This window comes from Ctenopharyngodon idella, chromosome 24 (assembly GCF_019924925.1).
Source record: "Ctenopharyngodon idella isolate HZGC_01 chromosome 24, HZGC01, whole genome shotgun sequence".
In the NCBI taxonomy this organism is placed as follows: domain Eukaryota; kingdom Metazoa; phylum Chordata; class Actinopteri; order Cypriniformes; family Xenocyprididae; genus Ctenopharyngodon; species Ctenopharyngodon idella.
Genome location: NC_067243.1, coordinates 22,887,459 through 22,905,355, shown reverse-complemented (window position 1 = coordinate 22,905,355; position 17,897 = coordinate 22,887,459). Strand labels below are relative to the sequence as shown.

Genomic DNA, 17,897 nt, shown 5'->3' with positions numbered 1-17,897 from the left:
AGCTTACAGGCACTGCGCATTTTCATGAAACTCATGAAACATATAGTTCTCAAGCCAATTTGTTGTCATCGTCAACCTTGTTATTAGAAATGAATGAAGCCCCTTGTCTCTCTCACCCTGGCTCTGGGTGATGAATTGCCTTGTTAAAGTCTTCTTCCTCCTGGCACTCAATAAATCACCAGCGGTCAGAAAAGAGTTTTTCAACTCCCTGTTATTCAGACATAGCCACTTTAAGCTGCCAAATAAAAAGGGACAGGCTTGCCATTAAATATTGGCTTTACTTCTCATGGGGCATTAAAAACGCCCACCTTCTTTTTTATGTGGTGTAAGGGACTTGTCAGGAGAATGAAGTAATAATTGAATGTTTGTTGTTTATTTGTAGATCATTGCGATGAAAGATGGCAGCATACAAGCAGAAGGAACCTTGAAGGACATCCAAAACTCTCAGCCTGAGTTATTCGAGCAGTGGAAGACTCTGATGCACAGACAGGACAAAGAATTTGAGAAGGTAGTCTGCAAAAAATTAATGAGAGGAATTAATGAAAGGAAGCGATTTAAAGGGCAAGTTCATTTGTTTTGCTTTGTGAAGCCAAATACTCACTTGACCGTTTTGTTGACATTTGTTTTAATTGTTTGAGAGATTGGAAAACCATTCTCTGTGTTTATACTGAAAAAAATACAAGCTTGGTAATCAAGAAGACAGGATTAAGTGGGACTGGGACTTGGGGCTGTAAAAAAGTGACTGTAAGTCTCCAAACAAGTGTCTAATATGCCATCTAGTGGCCAACACAGTTGCCAGTCAGGTCTCAAAACTGTCTTTCTGTGTCCAAAATATATTTAAGCTACACAACTGTGTGTTGAAGATCAAACAACACTGAAGTACCTCAAGGAGCTGTGTTGGGCCCCTTCCTGTTCTTCTTCCACATGGTATATCTTACAGTATTTGGTCCAAACTACCTGGAGATGTTCTCAGATGACCCCTAGATTATAGGCTCAGATCTTTCAAGATTTGCAGGAGGATGTTCTAGCAGAACAGGTCACTAAGCTCCATGTCACAATCATCCAGTGTACTTTTTTAAGAGACCCAAATAGTCAGGGATTTATTTGGAAAAGAATAAAATTGACTTGATTTGATTTAGGCTGCTTAACTAGCCAAATATGCTAAACAGAATACCCTGTTCTCTATAGATGTTTAGGCATTATGTTTTTGTTGTGTTCCAGGAGACAGTAGATGAGAATATGACGGTCCTGGAAAGAAAAAACTTGAGGCGAGCCATGTACTCCAGAGAGGCTTTAAGAACTGAAGAGGAAGTAGAAGGTAAGAGTAGATAAACATGTAGAAAAACACTAATACACTAATATATGTTTTAGCAGAGTTTATATCACATGCTCATCTGGTACAGTAATTTTTAGATTTTTCCTGCAAGCTATTTGCAAAAAAGGACAATGGGTTGTTGCAGTGTTAACTATGCAAGCCCCTGATAGGAATCCTCATAAATCTTCATTAAAGATATGGGTGACAAGAGGGTAGTACCCACTTGTTCCTCTTTGTAGATTTTTTTTTTTTTTTTTTTGCTGACTGCAGCATTGAGGGAAAAAAAATCAATTATTTGCAAGGACTCTGCTAGTCCTGCTAGTGATGGCTTTCTCAAGTCCTCCTGGAAAGGATCTTCTGGGGTAACATCTTGAACTTACTCAGGATCCTGAGATAATATACTTATTGCTGTGCATTCCTGACCAAGCTGTTGATGTGAATGATCTATGCCAAGATGTTTGGATGCCCACCCTCACCATCTGTCAAGAAGTCCATTAAGATCCACTAACAGATGGCTGAGGTCACTGGTCTTGGAACTGAGCATTGTAATGAATCTGTAATTAAGAAATAAGATCGTCACATAATTCTCCTTCCTAGTGGGACAGAGCAACTATTGGCATCATCCAGGTCTCTGCTTAAGATGAGCAAATTGCAGTTGGTATAGAGCAGGGGTAGCAAATCCTGCTCCCGCTACCTTCCTGCAGACTCTAGTAACAACCCTGCTCCAATACACCTGTAATTTTCAAATAATCCTGATTAGCTGGTTCAGGTGTTTTCACGTGACAGAACACAGACTGGTGAATGACACTTTCATTTATGCAGAATATCTAAAATGGAGATCGCTAAACTCCAACTTTGACTGTGTTTTCAGATTACTTCCGCAGTGTAGAGAAAATGTGTGCACTTGGTTGCCAGATTGCAAAGATTAAGTAAAACACCAAGAAGAAAATGTGTCCTTTTAATAGAAAAGCTTTGATTTGAGGATTTAAACTCTTGATATCCGGCAGCCACAATTATGAAAGCTCGTAGTAGGCAAGACTAGTGCAAGCACACTAGTCTAACCTACTAGACTACATCATGTAATGTATGCACTCTAGGCGTGTTTTTGTAAAGTGAGGGACATCCTCGATAATGTCATCATTAAAACGGTAATGCACATCATTAAAACAATCATGATATTATCGTAGACAATATATCTCGCCCACCCTTAATCCACGCACTTCGTGAAGGTGCGGGTTGACGAGGCTAGGCCATAAGGAATAACCCAATACTGGTAAGCTTCACCCTTGAAAGGAAACCTGAAGAACTTCCTGAGTTGAAGAAAGATGGATATATGAAGAGTTCAGATGCAAAAGCCGCTAAACACCACCTCCGTCAAAAATGAGATAATGATATTGAGAGAATGCTTTCCGCACATAGTATACATTCATCAAATACTTTCGCTTCTAATCCGCTAAATCCCAGTGTCAGCCCATTCAGAAATACTGGTTCGTTGGCAGAAACCTCTAAATGCCACTTCCCTTTGTCAGCAAAAGCCTCTAAGTCCACAGAAGAACCAATCAGAAGATGTGAATCGAATCATATGATTTCAAGATGAATGACGGTGTGCATATGAGCCAGCTTTTAACTGCCGAGCTGCAAGTTTTTATTATGTTTTGTCCATCATTACAGTGGCAATGACAGGATTTCGCGAGTAGCAAGTAAACACAACAATGTTCATTTTGATGTAAAACTGACAGAAATGGATGTTTTACTAAGTCTTGTTGTCCAAAGAGGTGGACAAAAAAAAAATACTAAAGTGACATTTTTGAAAATAAGCCATTTCAATAACTGACTAATAACCTTGCCATTAAAGTGAAATTACTGAGCCTGGTAAAAATGCACATATAAAAGAAAACATGTCAGATGGACTTAGAGGTTTTTCCAATGGAACTCTTCATATGTAAGTATGGGTCCTTGAGATCTATTGTGATAAACAAGTCCTCTGATCTGATTTGAGTCGCGATTAGCTTCAGTGTTAACATCTTGAACTTGTTAAGTTGCCGCAGATCTAGAATTAGACGCAACTCCCCACCCTTTTTTGGAACAATACAATACTGGCTATAGAACCCAGACTCTCTTTAGGGATGTTTCTATGGCCTGCTTCCCCAAAAGAGCTAAAATCTCTTGTTCCATTACTAGATCTTGCTCAGGACCCACCACTGTGGGTCCTGGACCCCATTGAATCGAGGCAGACAAGAACTGAATTCTGTAGCCTCTCTCTATAGACTACAGAACCCACTAAGACACATTTGGCCGAAGTGTCCACGTTGCAAGATGGTCTACTAAGGGAACCAGCCTCTTGAGATTGGTCTCTGGTGTATTTCAAGTAGTCAGGGATAACCGGCAGGGAACAGCCGAACTGGCTTCTCTAAATCCCTCCTCAGAGGGAGTGAGTCGCCCAGTTCCGCAACGTCTCCGGCCAGACACTGAGACCTGAAGTCGCTGGAAACCACTGCATCCTGAAGCATCAAGGGTGGCAGCATGAGGAGCTCTTAGATGGCTAAGACCCAAGCTCGAGACATGAAGGATCCTCTGAGACATGAGCTTGGCGAGGGAAGTACTTCTGGAATGCCACCGTTTGCTTCTTCGCCTCCTAAAACCTCTCGACAACTGAGGTGACAGCGTCAGCGAGGAGGCCAGCAGGCGAAAGCGGGGGCATCCAGAAAAAATATTTTATCCTTCTCCTTAATACCAGAAAGGTCTATGCCAGGGCTGTCATAGAACGACCAATGGCTCTGGCCATCTCCTTGGTGGCCCGGAGAGATAAATCCAGCGCAAATGGCCCAGTGCAATTCTTTAATAGCATCCGGGCCCACCCCCTCGCCTTCATAATTGATTATTCTCTAGATGGCAGACATAGGCAATGTGCCAGATATATGGCAGTTGGCCAAACGTAAGTATACTCCAGTACTGAAGCTATATTGGAAGGTTAACCTTCTCACTGCAGTGACTGACAAAATAATAGACTCCACACTTTGCCTGAAAAAGTAAACTTAAAATCGACAAGTGACCAGAAACTCTTCTAGAAGTGTCACCTCACATCTTGTATTCTCTGTGCAATGGTCATTTTACTATTATAGACCTCCTTGTTTATGGCTACCATAATACACTTTCGATTTGTTCGCTAAGCATTGTTGATTTTAATTGTAGCTTGGGAGAGTGAGCAAAAGCATTTAACATCTGCTGACTGACTAGACCACTCTGGAATGACTGAATAATGAATGTGGGGATGGTTCTGTCTCCTCAGCACTGAGATTCTGCTGAGTGCTTAAACCATAGTGGGTTGCTTTTTCCCCTCTATGATGGCTAATTTGCTGTGGTAGTAAATGCTCTTCTACTGACCTAAACATGATATATACACACATCATCACTGCTCTGGCACTCAAGGGTATTCTTGGCACAGTGCAAGTGTTACATGCCTATGGGCTTTACAGCTTTTTCTCATGTTTATTCCTTCTTTCAGTTTTGTTTTGCTATCCACCTACACTTGTGTTTTTTAAAATACCAGTGTGATGCTGCTTTTTAAATTTAGAGCAGCATGTGGTGTGCTCTCTACAGTTTGCACTTGTTCAAAAGGTTGAACTGTGTTCTTAGGACAAGGATATTTGATATAGATGGTACAAGTTGACACATGTTTTGTATGTTACTCTATCTATCTATCTCTACACTATATGGACAAAAGTATTGGGACACCTGACCATTACACCAACAGGGATTCGTGAGGTCAGGCACTGATTTTGGGCGAGAAGGCCTGGCTCAAAATCTTCCTTCTAGTTTATCCCAAAGGTGTTCAGTGGGTTTTAGGTCGGGGCTCTGTGTGGGCCAGTCAAGTTCTTCCACGCCAAACTCATCCAAACATGTCTTTATGAACCTTGCTTTGTGCACTGGAGCACAGTCATGCTGGAATAGAAAAGGGCCTTCCCCAAACTGTTCCCACAATGTTGGCAGCATAGCATTGTCCAAATTGTCTTGGTATGCTGAAGCATTAACATTTCCCTTCACTGGAAGTAAGGGGCCTAGGCCAACCCCTGAAAAAAAACCCTTTACCATTATCCCTCCTCCACCAGACTTTACAAGATGGCACAATGCAGTCAGGAAGGTAACGTTCTCCTGGCATCCACCAAACCCAGACTCACCAGACTACTCAAGAGTCCAGTGGTGGCATGCTTTATACCACTCTGTCCAACTCTTGTCATTCTTGGCATTTTTTGCCAAGAGTCTTGGCAGAATCTTGTCACTCTTGGCATTTTTTTCAGGGGTTGGTGATGTGAGGCTTGTATGCAGCTGCTCGGTCATGGAATCCCATTCCATGAAGCTCTCGCCGCACAGTTTTTGTGCTGATATTAAAGGATTAGTTCACTTTCAAATTTAAATTTCCTGATAATTTACTCACCCAAGATGTTTGTCTTTCTTTCTTCAGTCGAAAAGAAATTAAGGTTTTTGATCATAACATTCGAGGATTATTCTCTTTATAGTGGATTTCAATGGACAGTTACAGTTTCAGTGCAGCTTCAAAGGGCTTTAAACGATACCAGACGAGGAATAAGGGTCTTACCTAGCGAAACGATCGGTCATTTTCTAAAAAAAGATAAAAATGTATATGCTTTATAAACACAAATGCTCACCTTGCAAGTTCTTCTGCCAGACCGCCTTCCGTATTCTTCAAAAAGCTTATGATGTATGTCCTACACCTTCCCTATTCAACTTACTGAACTAACGTGGCGCCAGTTCCTTTTTTGTGTAATTTGAATACGGAAGGTGGTCTGGCAGAAGCTAGATATTTGACTTCATAACTTGTTTAAATATGGATTTTTTTTTTTTTTTTTTTTTTATACAAATGCATCGCTTCGCTTCAGAAGGCCTTTATTAACCCCCAGGAGCCGTGTGGAGTACGTTTATGATGGATAGAAGCTTTTTCTTCAGCTCATACTCGTGGGTCCCGTTCACTGCCATTACAAAGCTCAGACGCGTCAGTATATTTATATTAATATTTCTTCGATTATGTTCATCAGAAAGAAGAAAGTTATATACACCTAGGTTGGCTTGAGGGTGAGTAAAGCTTGGGCTAATTTTCATTTGAAAGTCAACTAATCCTTTAATGCCAGTAGAAGTTTGGAACTCTTCAGCTATGGAATCAGCAATGCATTGGCAACTTTTATGCACCATGCTCCTCAGCACTTGTTTACCCCGCTCTGTGACTTTACATGGTCTTCCGCTTAGTGGCTCTGTTGCTTAGTTGCTGCTGTTCCTAAACACTTCCACTTTCCAATAATACCACTTACAGTTGACCGTGGAACCTAGAAGGGATGAAATTTAATGACTTATTGACTGACTTATTTCAAAGGTGGCATCCTATCACAGTACCATGCTTGAATTCACTGAGCTCCTCAGAATGACCCATTTTTTTCACAAATGTTTGTAAATGCAGACTGCATGGCTAGATGCTTGATTTTATACACCCATGGCAATGGGTCTGATTTAAACACCTGAATTCAATAATAGGTGTGTTTGTCTGTCTATGTTTCTATCTATCTATCTATCTATCTATCTATATTTCTGTCTGTCTATTTATAAAATCTGTTTTCTTTTCATATCTATAGAAGAGTCTGTGGAGAGCGATGATGAAGATAACATGTCTCGAGTGATGAGACACAGAGCCACCATTCCCTGGAGATCCTGTGGGACGTACCTGAGCTCTGCAGGCCTCCTCCTGCTTCTCCTGCTCCTGCTATCCCAGCTCCTCAAACACTCCTTTTTGGTGGCCATCGACTACTGGCTCGCTTATTGGACGTCCAAAGTCATCACAGCCAAAACTGACGCAGCTGCACACAACTGCTCCCTAGTACAGGTAAAGATAGACTGTCATGTGTGTGAACTTGATTTTTTTATTATTAAAATTTATTATTTCTGAAGAAAATTTACTTATTTCTGAAGAATGTGAGTGGCTAAAATCTGATGCATTGTGGGTGGTTTTTACGGGTTGCTATGCTATGCGGGTTGCAGAAGTGTTATGGATGGTTGGTGGTTTTTTCTCTATGATATTCTGGTCAAATTTGTTCAAAATTTTAAAAATGTTCAAAAATTTACATCTGGCACATGATTTGATTTCTACTTTGGAAATTAACTCTGCATATGGATCCCCTCTTGAATCATTTAGGCTCCAATTTACATAATTTATGGTTTGCACCTGCTGAAGAAGCAGTTCATCGTCTTCGGATTGCTTAGATGCATGAGTTCATTGGCTGCTTAGGTTGAGATTGTTGTGTATATTGGGTTGAATATTAAAATTCTCCATGATAAATATGCCAAACTGTAATATCCTACAAAAGAAGGTGTGTTTTATATTTCCACGAGGCACATAAATGTTGAATGGCACATAGGAAAAAACAAGAGAAGGTGTTAAGAGCCAGATACAAACACTTCACTTTATTAATAGACAACCCTGCCACTGAGGAAGAGCATGTTGTGGTGAATCAGCCTTGAGCTGGCGTGTGCTGTGACAGCTCAGATAACACAGTGAGACTAGGCTTCAGTTTTTCTGGGTTATAGGCTAGGCAGTTTATTTAATAAACCTCAGCTTGAGTCAGTCAGGTGGTTAAAAATGTGCTACCAGACACACAGGTCCAGCTCAATATTTTGTTTAAATATCCTCTCCGCACAAAAAAAATCTAATTTTATCCACTCCACATGCTCGTCTTTAGCAGAGGCGTACTTTCCATATTTTCACAAACCAGTTCATCCCGATCAATAATTTATTCTCCATCACTGCTCAGGTAATTGCTTAACGCATTTTAAGCTGCAGTCTTTGCCGCTACACAGAATGTAAAGTAGGCATAACCCCCGATTTAGTTTTCCACTAATTAGTTCTTATATTTTTGAGTTGGTTCACATTATTGATGTTCTCTGCTGGAGTTTTATGATAATGAATAGCCTTTTAGATATCTTGATTGCCAGATTGATTTTCTTTCACTTTATTTCTTCAGGGTGTACGATTAGCATTTGGAAGGTTGCAGTACATAAATCAGAATCAGTCAGACGTCCTCAGACTTCAAGTATAATTGAAATCATTTGCCTGCTAGCAGTGTTATAGATTGTTTGCAGCGTTGATAACTCTAATGATATCTATAAAGTTTTAATAATCGTTATAATTCTATAAGAGCGGGAAAGACCACACCACACTGATAACGACATAAGAAACCATATTGTTGGACATTGGACTTTTTTCTAGGTTATAAACCATAAAAACATTGACAGCCAATCAGAATCCACCTGAATTTAAATAGCATGAGCATTTAAAGTGGCAGGCGACAAAACTGCAGCATGTGCAGAACATTATCATCTATTGCTGTGGCCGCTAATATAGTTATTGTTATAGTTATCGTTCTTGGTGCACGGACCTTAAAGGGTTAGTTCACCCAAGAATGAAAACTACCCCATAATTTACTTACCCTTAAGCCATCCTAGGTGTATATGACTTTCTTCTTTCAGCCAAACACAGAGTTATATTAAAAATATCCTGGCTCATCCAAGCTTTATTAAAGGGGTTATTAAAGGCATTCTGAAGCAAATCGATGCATTTGTTAAGACAAATATCCTTATTTAAAACTTTATAAAGTAAAATAACGAGCTTCCGGCGCGACAGCCATATGCGTTCGACTTGCATCCAAAAAGATGGATGCACTTTTTTGGACTTCAAAAACTCATCCTCCAGGCACTCCCATTACAAAGCTTGGTCGAGCCAGGATATTTTTAATATACAGCGGGTAAAATAAGTATTGAATACGTTAACATTTTTTTTTATTATACAAAGTTCCAATGCAGCAATTCACATAAAATTTTGACCAGACGTTGGTATTAGCTCAAGAAATCAATACAAATAAGGAAATCATAATACTACAATCCATAAAAAAGGTTATGTGTAATAAAGTGAAATGACAAGGGGAAAAAAGTATTGAACACACTAAGAAAAAGCAGTACACTAAGGCAAGGCAAGTCCAGAAAGTAACAGATTTCACTAAGTAGTAGTTCTATCTCCTACCTGTGCAAATTAGAATCAGTTGGGTTAGTGCATGTTGTTTGGTTAGAAAAAGACTTACCCATCTCTGAACGCAAGTACTGGACATCTCATAATGGGTAGAGGCAAAGAGCTCTCCCAAGACTTTCAAAACAAGATTTTTGCTGTACACAACAATGGTACTGGTTACAGAAGGATTTAAATGTTCCTGTAAGCACCATTGGGGCCATTTTCCACAACTGGAACATCATTCCACCATCAACTGGCCATGCAAAGGAGCTCCTCGCAAGATTTCTGATCAGGTAATCAGGAGGTTAGTCGGAAGAGTAGCCCAAGAACCAAGGACCACTCGGAAAGAGGTCCAGAAAGACTTGGAGGCAGCAGGTAAAGTTGTCACAGAGAAAACAATAGGAAATGCACTCCACCGCCACAGCCTCCATGCACGCTCACCACAGAAAGCTCCATTACTGAAGAAAAGCTCCTTGTTGAAGCTCACTGTTGAAGCTCATTTGAAGTTTTCTACACAACATTTGGAAAGGTTTGAACTAGTGGGAGAATTTAGTGTGGTCAGATGAGACAAAAATCTAACTTTTGGCAACAATACCACATGACATGTTTGGAGGAGAAATGGCTTTGCATATGGTCCTAAAAATACCATACCGACAATGATGTTTTCGAGATGGAAGCATCAGGGTGGGGCTGTTTCTCTTCTCATGGTACTGGCAGAATCAATATTATTAAAGGGAAGATGAATGGAGCCATGTACTGGGAGTTCTTGAGATGAATTTGTTGCCATCCACCAGGATGATGAAGATGAGACTTTGGTGGACATTTCCACCAGGACAACAATTCAAAACACACTTCAAAGGAGAGTTTAAATTGGTTCCAGAAGAAGAAAATAAAGTTGTTAGAATGTCCCAGTAAATCACCAGACCTAAACCCAACAGAGCATTTGTGGAAGGAACTGAAGATCAAAATTCACAAGAGAGACTCCCAGAATGTTCAAGATTTAAAGTTTAATCATACAGGATACACCTTGAAGCTGTCATTGCAAAAAAAAAAAAAAAAAAACCTTTTCCACCAACTATTAAATACAATTTCAGTTAGTGTGTTTGAGTCATTTCCCTTTTTACACATAGCTTTTTTATGGATTGTAAAATTATGATTTCTTGTCTGTGTGGATTTCTTAAGATAATATGGCTTGAGGGTGAGTAAATTGTGGGCTAATTTTCATTTTTGGGTAAACTAACTCTTTAACAACAGAAGTTTAGCAGCACTGCAACAATAATATTGGCAAATAAATGCTTAATATATGCAGCTATTTGAAAGTATAACCATGACAAGGTGTTAAGAGTGAGATCAGCATAATAGAATTGTTTACCAATCCTTTCTGTACTATGTACCAAGTGAGTTGGCGTTTTTTTAAGTGTCACCCTTGTTCTCCCCACAGGACGTTGGTTTCAGTCACTCATCATACCTGCTGGTGTTCAGCCTGCTGTGCTGTCTGGGTATCGTGCTGTGTCTGGCCACATCAGTGGCCGTGGAGTGGACGGGCTTGCGGGTGGCCAAAGAACTGCACCACAATCTGCTAAATAAGATTATTCTTGCCCCAATGAGGTACATCTGAAACCTTCATATTCCTGAAGCGTTTATGTGGAATTATATTGTGTATAATTCGTCATGCGTCAAGGTGTCTGCATTTTAAACTGTTTTTTTTTTTTTTCTTTAAATTGTTGTTCCCTCTTTTTTTACAGGCTCTTTGAAACCACTCCTTTAGGAAGCATAGTAAACCGTTTCTCTTCCGATACCAATACGATAGATCAGGTATGATGTTACGATGCCAAAATCATAAAGTGTTACTGTGTGTGAGGCAATATTCCTCCCTTGATGACTAACAGAAACCGCATTTAGTAATAGCTTTTAGTATCTGCATTTGAATATTTCTCTTTCTTTATGTTTCAGCACATTCCCGCTACCCTGGAGTGTTTGAGTCGCTCCACGCTGCTGTGTGTGTCGGCTCTGGGTGTGATCTCATACGTCACGCCGGTTTTCCTCATTGTACTAGCACCACTGGCCATCACCTGCTACTTCATCCAGAAATACTTCAGAGTCGCATCAAAGTAACCAATCAGATTAATTTATTATTTATCTGAAGCCATTTACTTCTCCATTGCAACTTTTTGTCCAAGATATTGGTGAAATTCATGTCTAGTTTTATTCATTTTAAAAAAATCAGAAATGTGCCTTTTATAGCTACAAATTTATTCTCAATACTTAAAGAGAGAGTTCACCCAAAAATGAAAATTCTCGAATCATTTACTCACCCTCATACGTCCCAGATGTATGACTTTCTTCAGATGAACACAAACAAAGATTTTTAGAATAATAATCCATCTCTGTGTCCATATGATGCAAGTCAGTGGGCGCCCAAAAGTTGACGACCCAAAGCAGAACAAACAACTATCATGACGGTACTCCCTACGACCCCAGTCGATGAACCTTCTGAAGCAAAATGGCAGGTGTAAGAAAAATATGAATATTCTATACTTTTTTACCTATAAACCATTGTTTCTGGCCAACTGTTGTAGGTGCATTGAAGAGAGGGTTACGTTTGCGCTTGAGAAGTTGTGAAGTTTGCAGGAAAATTGACGGTCCTCTGCACTTCTGCATCACAAATGTACTTACGACAGTTAGCCAGAAGTGATGGTTTGTAGTTAAAGGGCTAGTTCACCCAAAAATTAAAATTCTGTCATTAATTACTCACCCTCGTGCCATTTTACACCCGTAAGACCTTCGTTGATCTTTGGAACACAAATTAAGATATTTTTGTTTAAATCCGATGGCTCTGTGAGGCCTGCATAGGCAGCAATGACATTTCCTCTCTCAAGATCCATAAAGGTACTAAAAACATATTTAAATCAGTTCATGTGAGTACAGTGGTTCAATATTAATATTATAAAGCGACGAGAATATTTTTGGTGCGCCAAAAAAAAAACAAAATAATGACTTATTTAGTGATGGCAGATTTCAAAACACTGCTTCAGGAAGATTCGGAGCGTAATGAATCAGCGTATCGAATCATGATTCGGATCGCTTGTCAAACCGGCAAACTGCTGAAATCACGTGACTTTGGCACTCCGAACAGCTGATTCAATATGCTGATTCATTATGCTCTGAAGTTTCCTGAAGCAGTGTTTTGAAATCGGCCATCACTAAATAATTCGTTATTTTGTTTTTTTTGCCGCACCAAAAATATTCTCGTCGCTTTATAATATTAATATTGAACCACTGTACTCACATGAACTGATTTAAATATGTTTTTAGTACATTAATGGATCTTGAGAGAGGAAATGTCATTGCTGGCTTTGCAGACCTCACTGAGCCATCGGATTTCAACAAAAATATCTTAATTTGCGTTCCAAAGATTAACGAAGGTCTTATGGGTCTGGAACGGCATGAGCGTGAGTAATAAATGACAGAATTTTCATTTTTGGGTAAACTAACGGTTTAAAAATAAAACTATAAACAATCACTTCCAGCCAAATGTTGTATACGGATTTAAAACAAGCTAGCTTTGAAAGCATAAGATCCCGCCCTCCCTTCAGAACACTTTCCAAAGCCACGCCTCCTCCAAAACATGACAGCCAGAGCAGAGTCTGCAAAGTGTTATGAGAAACGGCGTTAAATTACCTCATGTCTCAAAGCACATAATACCATAATAATGAACGTAAACATCTTAGAGAGCTCTGACACCGTGTCTACACTGGACTCGACAATTGTCACATCGCGCAGCACCGCAACAGCATGAGGCTGTCAACACTGGATGTGACAAAGTGACCGTTCCAAATCAATTTGTTCTTCATGTCATAGAATTAGCGCAAGCACTTGACGCATAGATATAGATGCCTCATTATCGGCTGTTTCTTTGGGCTGCTATACGTAAGCCATCCAACATATTGGAACAGTCAAAGTCGGTCCGTCAACACTCAGGAGCAAGTTGACTTTGCCTCTACAACCAAGGTTAGACGCATGTATGAATATTTATATCTGCAATAAACTTCAGCTGATGTTTTTGCTAAACTAACGCTGTACAGCAAGACGAAGGCATTAGCTAACACGACATTAAAAAGTTAGCATAGAATAAAACCCTGTAATATTGAGATAATATACAGTACATAAAAACAGAAACCAACACATTCTCACCTGTGAAAGGTTATCCCATTTCTTCGAGAATTTAAATCTCGGCGGTTTCACAACCAGAATCTGCGCAATGTAGTGGTCTCATTGATTCTTACTGTGAATGACGACACTACTGGGAAAAATAATTTTGATTTAGTTTCTGAGTTGGATGTGCAAAGGAGAGAACGATTACTGCCTTGACTGGTATTCTTTATTGGTTTTTGCTACATTGTTGTCTTGTTGTTGTTTTTTATACATCCATGTGAAGCTGTCTTGACAAGGAACTGCAGAGGAACGTCACTTCTCAAGTGTAAACTCTACCCTTTCTTGAAAGAACACATGACAGTTTGCGGGAAGTGATGTTTTATATTTGAAAAAAGTTTAAATATTCCTAAAAGGGTTGCGTTTACACTTGATGTAAATGTAAACGCTTTGTGAATTCATGATGTAAGCTCATTGTGAAGCCGTTAATAAAGCCGTCTTAGTCGTTTTGTTGTTCTATGTTTAGTATAAGCAAGTTTGTCATTGTACTGTTTTGTTGTTGTTGTGTTTTTCGTTAAGAATAATAATGAACCCACCATTCAAGAAATTGCCGGCCCCTAATTGCCACTAATTCGAAAGCGAAAGTAAAATGCGCACTCGTAAAATACGCAAAATAAGCGATTTAAAAGCGAGATGGAAAAGAAGGAAAAACTCTGCTACACTAGAAATAGTAGTAAGGCTTTACACATACTCGTACAACATATTCTTACAAGTACAATTTTGGCTGTATTATTTGTGTCCCCTTCAAAAATTGCTCCTCCATCTGTTTTTATGTTGATGGCTGGAAGCAATGGTTTAACTCCTATTGTTTAACTCCTATTGTTTACCCACCTATTGTTTAACTTCATATGGACTTAAAGAGGTGGGTTATTTTTCTAGAAATCTTCGTTTGTGTTCTCTGAAAAATGAAAGACATTTCCTTTGGTGATGGCATGAGGGTGAGTAGATGTTGAGAGAATCTTTATTTTCTATTAAGATGTTTACTGTTAGTGACTTGTGTGCTTGTATTTCCAGAGATCTCCAGCAGCTAGAAGACAGCACACAGCTTCCTCTGCTCTCACACTTCTCTGAGACAGTAGAGGGGCTCACAACCATCAGAGCGTTCAGGTGGGCAAAATGATGGGTTGAGTGCTTTATTTCCTCATCTGTTGACCCTGGTAGTCTTTTTTTTTTTTTTTTTTTTTAGTCACTCAGGATGGGAGCATCTGCTAAATGCATTCCACATAAATGTATTAAACAGATTCTTCTTGTATTTTCCTTTCTTAGGTATGAGCCTAGATTCAGACAGAGACTTCTACAGTTCACAGATGCCAATAACATGGCCTCTCTCTTCCTCACAGCGGCTAACCGCTGGCTGGAGGTTCGAATGGTGAGTTTATATGCCACACAAGTCAGTTACTATGTAAGTTGGTACTGTATGTGATGGTACATTTGATCAAATGCTTGCTAAAATAGATTTTACCTACTGATCGACTCAACATTATCTGCTATACTGTTGTATCTCTTGTGCAGGAATACATTGGGGCCTGTATTGTCCTAATAGCTGCTGTGGCCTCCATCACAAACTCCCAGTACAATCATCTGTCCACTGGGCTGGTGGGGCTGGGACTCACATACGCCCTCATGGCAAGACCTTACACACATACATCTAACTTTCTACTTGCTTATCATCAGCAATATTAGATAACTTCTCTTTCTATATTTTACCTCTCAGGTGTCCAATTACCTGAACTGGATGGTGCGTAATCTGGCAGACATGGAGGTGCAGCTGGGAGCTGTGAAGAGAATAAAAGCTCTGCTGAAGACAGAACCTGAAAGCTACGAGGGTCTGCTGTGTGAGTATCACTACACGCTGAGCCACGTTTACTGACTACAACCGCTTCTCATTTTCACTGGATTCGCACACTCAGCATTTGTCTCCTTCATTTCCTGTGTTCGCACATTCTGTCATTCTCTGTATATTGTATGCCTCTTATCTCTTTGGATAAATGTTCCTCAGCTGCATCTCAGCTTCCAGAAGGTTGGCCTCAGCGGGGTGAAATTCAGATCCAGAATCTGAGCGTAAGATACGACAGCACTTTGAAGCCTGTCCTCAAACAGGTCAATGCTCACATCAGCCCAGGACAAAAGGTACATTTAAGAATTTTACTCTAAGAAAGTTAAATAATTATATTTAACTTATTTAAATATACACCGATCAGGCATAATTTTGACCACTGATAGGTGAAGTGAATAAAACTGATTATCTCTTCATCACGGCATCTGTTAGTGGGTGGGATATATTAGACAGCAAGTGAACATTTTGTCATCAAAGTTGATGTGTTAGAAGCAGGAAGAATGGGCAAGTGTAAGGATTTGAGCGAGTTTGAAAAGGGCCAATTGTGATGGCTAGACGACTGGGTCAGAGCATCTCCAAAACTGCAGCTCTTGTGGGGTGTTCCCGGGCTGCTATCAAAAGTGGTCCAAGGAAGGAATAGTGGTGAACCGGTGACAGGGTCATGGGCAGCCAAGGCTCATTGATGCACGTGGGGTGCAAAGGCTGGCCCATGTGGTCCAATCGAACAGACGAGCTACTGTAGCTCAAATTGCTCAAGAAGTTAATGCTGGTTCTGATAGTTGTCAGAATACACAGTGCATCGCAGTTTGTTGCGTATGGGGCTCCATAGCCGCAGACCATTCAGGGTGCCCATGCTGACCCCTGTTCACCACCGAAAGTGCCAACAGTGGGCACGTGAGCATCAGAACTGGACCACGAAGCAATGGAAGAAGGTGGCCTGGTCTGATGAATCATGTTTTCTTTTACATCACGTGGATGACCGGGTGCGTGTGCGCTGCTTACCTGGGGAACACATGGTACCAGGATGCACTATGGGAAGAAGGCAAGCCGGCGGAGGCAGTGTGATACTTTGGGCAATTTTCTGCTGGGAAACCTTGGGTCCTGCCATCCATGTGGATGTTACTTTGACACGTACCACCTACCTAAGCATTGTTGTAGACCATGTACACCCTTTCATGGAAACATATTTCCTGGTGGCTGTGGCCTCTTTTAGCAGAATAATGCTCCCTGCCACAAAGCAAAAATGGTTCAGGAATGGTTTGAGGAGCACAACAACGAGTATGAGGTGTTGACTTGGCCTCCAAATTCCCCAGAGCTCAATCCATTCGAGCATCTGTGGGATGTGCTGAACAAATATAGTGTGTATATAGAGAGTATGCACATGCATGTTAGGTCTATCTGTAGGGTTGGAACTAAACTCTGTAGGACAGTGGCTCTCCAGGACCAACGTTCCCCATCCCTGACCTATAGGAATATGAGGTCTATCACAGCAACAGTCCATCAGTATTATCAGCAGCTTTATCACATTGTTCAGGAGCTAATTACCCTCCTCCATCCCCAACTCCTCCTCTCGTCCAGTCAGGATTTGGCCTTCTGATTCCCCTTTGAATCAGACTAATTTCTCAAATTATGTTGTACATTAAAATATGATATCTGCAATACATTTATGTTGGTTCTGTTCTGTTTACCCTATAAGGGGGGTTTATCACTGCTCTCGCTGCTCTTATCCATGCTAGGCTGCATAGATGAGCAGGGAGTTCTTGCCCAGAACAGAACCATACTGCCAATCCTAACTGTATGTTAATTGTCAATCATCTCTGACAATAGTGGTCCTAACAAAAGTAAAGTTTTTGTCAGTGTTTATTAAAAAACGTCCATTATGAACAATCTTGTGTTCTGCAAAGGTTGGTTGGTGAACTTGATTTTATTCAAGTACAACATGTTCCTGGATCAACATCTTTGTTGATCCTGGAACAACACTCCAATCAACCAATCAGATTTGAGGGATAGGTTTACAGTTAATGTCAAGTTTAGGTTTACAACAAAAGTTAGGGGCTTCTTATTCATTTGTCATTTCCCTCTGGTTTTAGGGATAAGTTATGGGTAGGATTAGGTTTAGGGGTAGGGATAGGGTTAGGACTATGTTTTCAGACAGGAATGTTGATCCAGGAACAACAAAAGATGCTGATCCAAGAACATGACTTACTTGGCAAAATCAGGATGACCAAGGTTGGATAATGTAGGACAAACCCAGTTTACCTTACAAAACAAGTTTAGATAGATAGATAAATAAATAGATAGTAGCATATAGATAAAATAGATAGTGGCCACATGTCAATGTCCATGGATCATTGGTTCTTTGGTGAGTTGTATGGATCACTGTCGAGTCCAACTGCCTCAAGTCAAGTCAAACCACAGTTTCCCCTTAAAGCCAGTCATGTTCCAGGATGTTTTGCCATTCATGTGAC

At 40.2% G+C, this 17,897-nt stretch overlaps 1 protein-coding gene across 5 annotated transcripts in view; it reads left to right on the top strand.

Annotated features, from left to right (window-relative positions):
• abcc8 (ATP-binding cassette, sub-family C (CFTR/MRP), member 8) overlaps nucleotides 1-17,897 on the top strand; it is a 102,034-nt gene that overhangs the window by 79,933 nt on the left and 4,204 nt on the right. For 4 of the 5 annotated variants that reach the window (XM_051883506.1, XM_051883504.1, XM_051883507.1 and 1 more), the window contains 11 exons: nucleotides 383-508; nucleotides 1,222-1,318; nucleotides 6,958-7,205; nucleotides 10,822-10,988; nucleotides 11,126-11,195; nucleotides 11,334-11,491; nucleotides 14,607-14,699; nucleotides 14,859-14,961; nucleotides 15,105-15,218; nucleotides 15,307-15,427; nucleotides 15,592-15,722. In XM_051883506.1, coding sequence (XP_051739466.1) covers nucleotides 383-508; nucleotides 1,222-1,318; nucleotides 6,958-7,205; nucleotides 10,822-10,988; nucleotides 11,126-11,195; nucleotides 11,334-11,491; nucleotides 14,607-14,699; nucleotides 14,859-14,961; nucleotides 15,105-15,218; nucleotides 15,307-15,427; nucleotides 15,592-15,722 — 1,428 coding nt within the window. The remainder of the gene's footprint in view (nucleotides 1-382; nucleotides 509-1,221; nucleotides 1,319-6,957; nucleotides 7,206-10,821; nucleotides 10,989-11,125; nucleotides 11,196-11,333; nucleotides 11,492-14,606; nucleotides 14,700-14,858; nucleotides 14,962-15,104; nucleotides 15,219-15,306; nucleotides 15,428-15,591; nucleotides 15,723-17,897) is intronic. The other variant, XM_051883505.1, reaches the window with a different exon arrangement.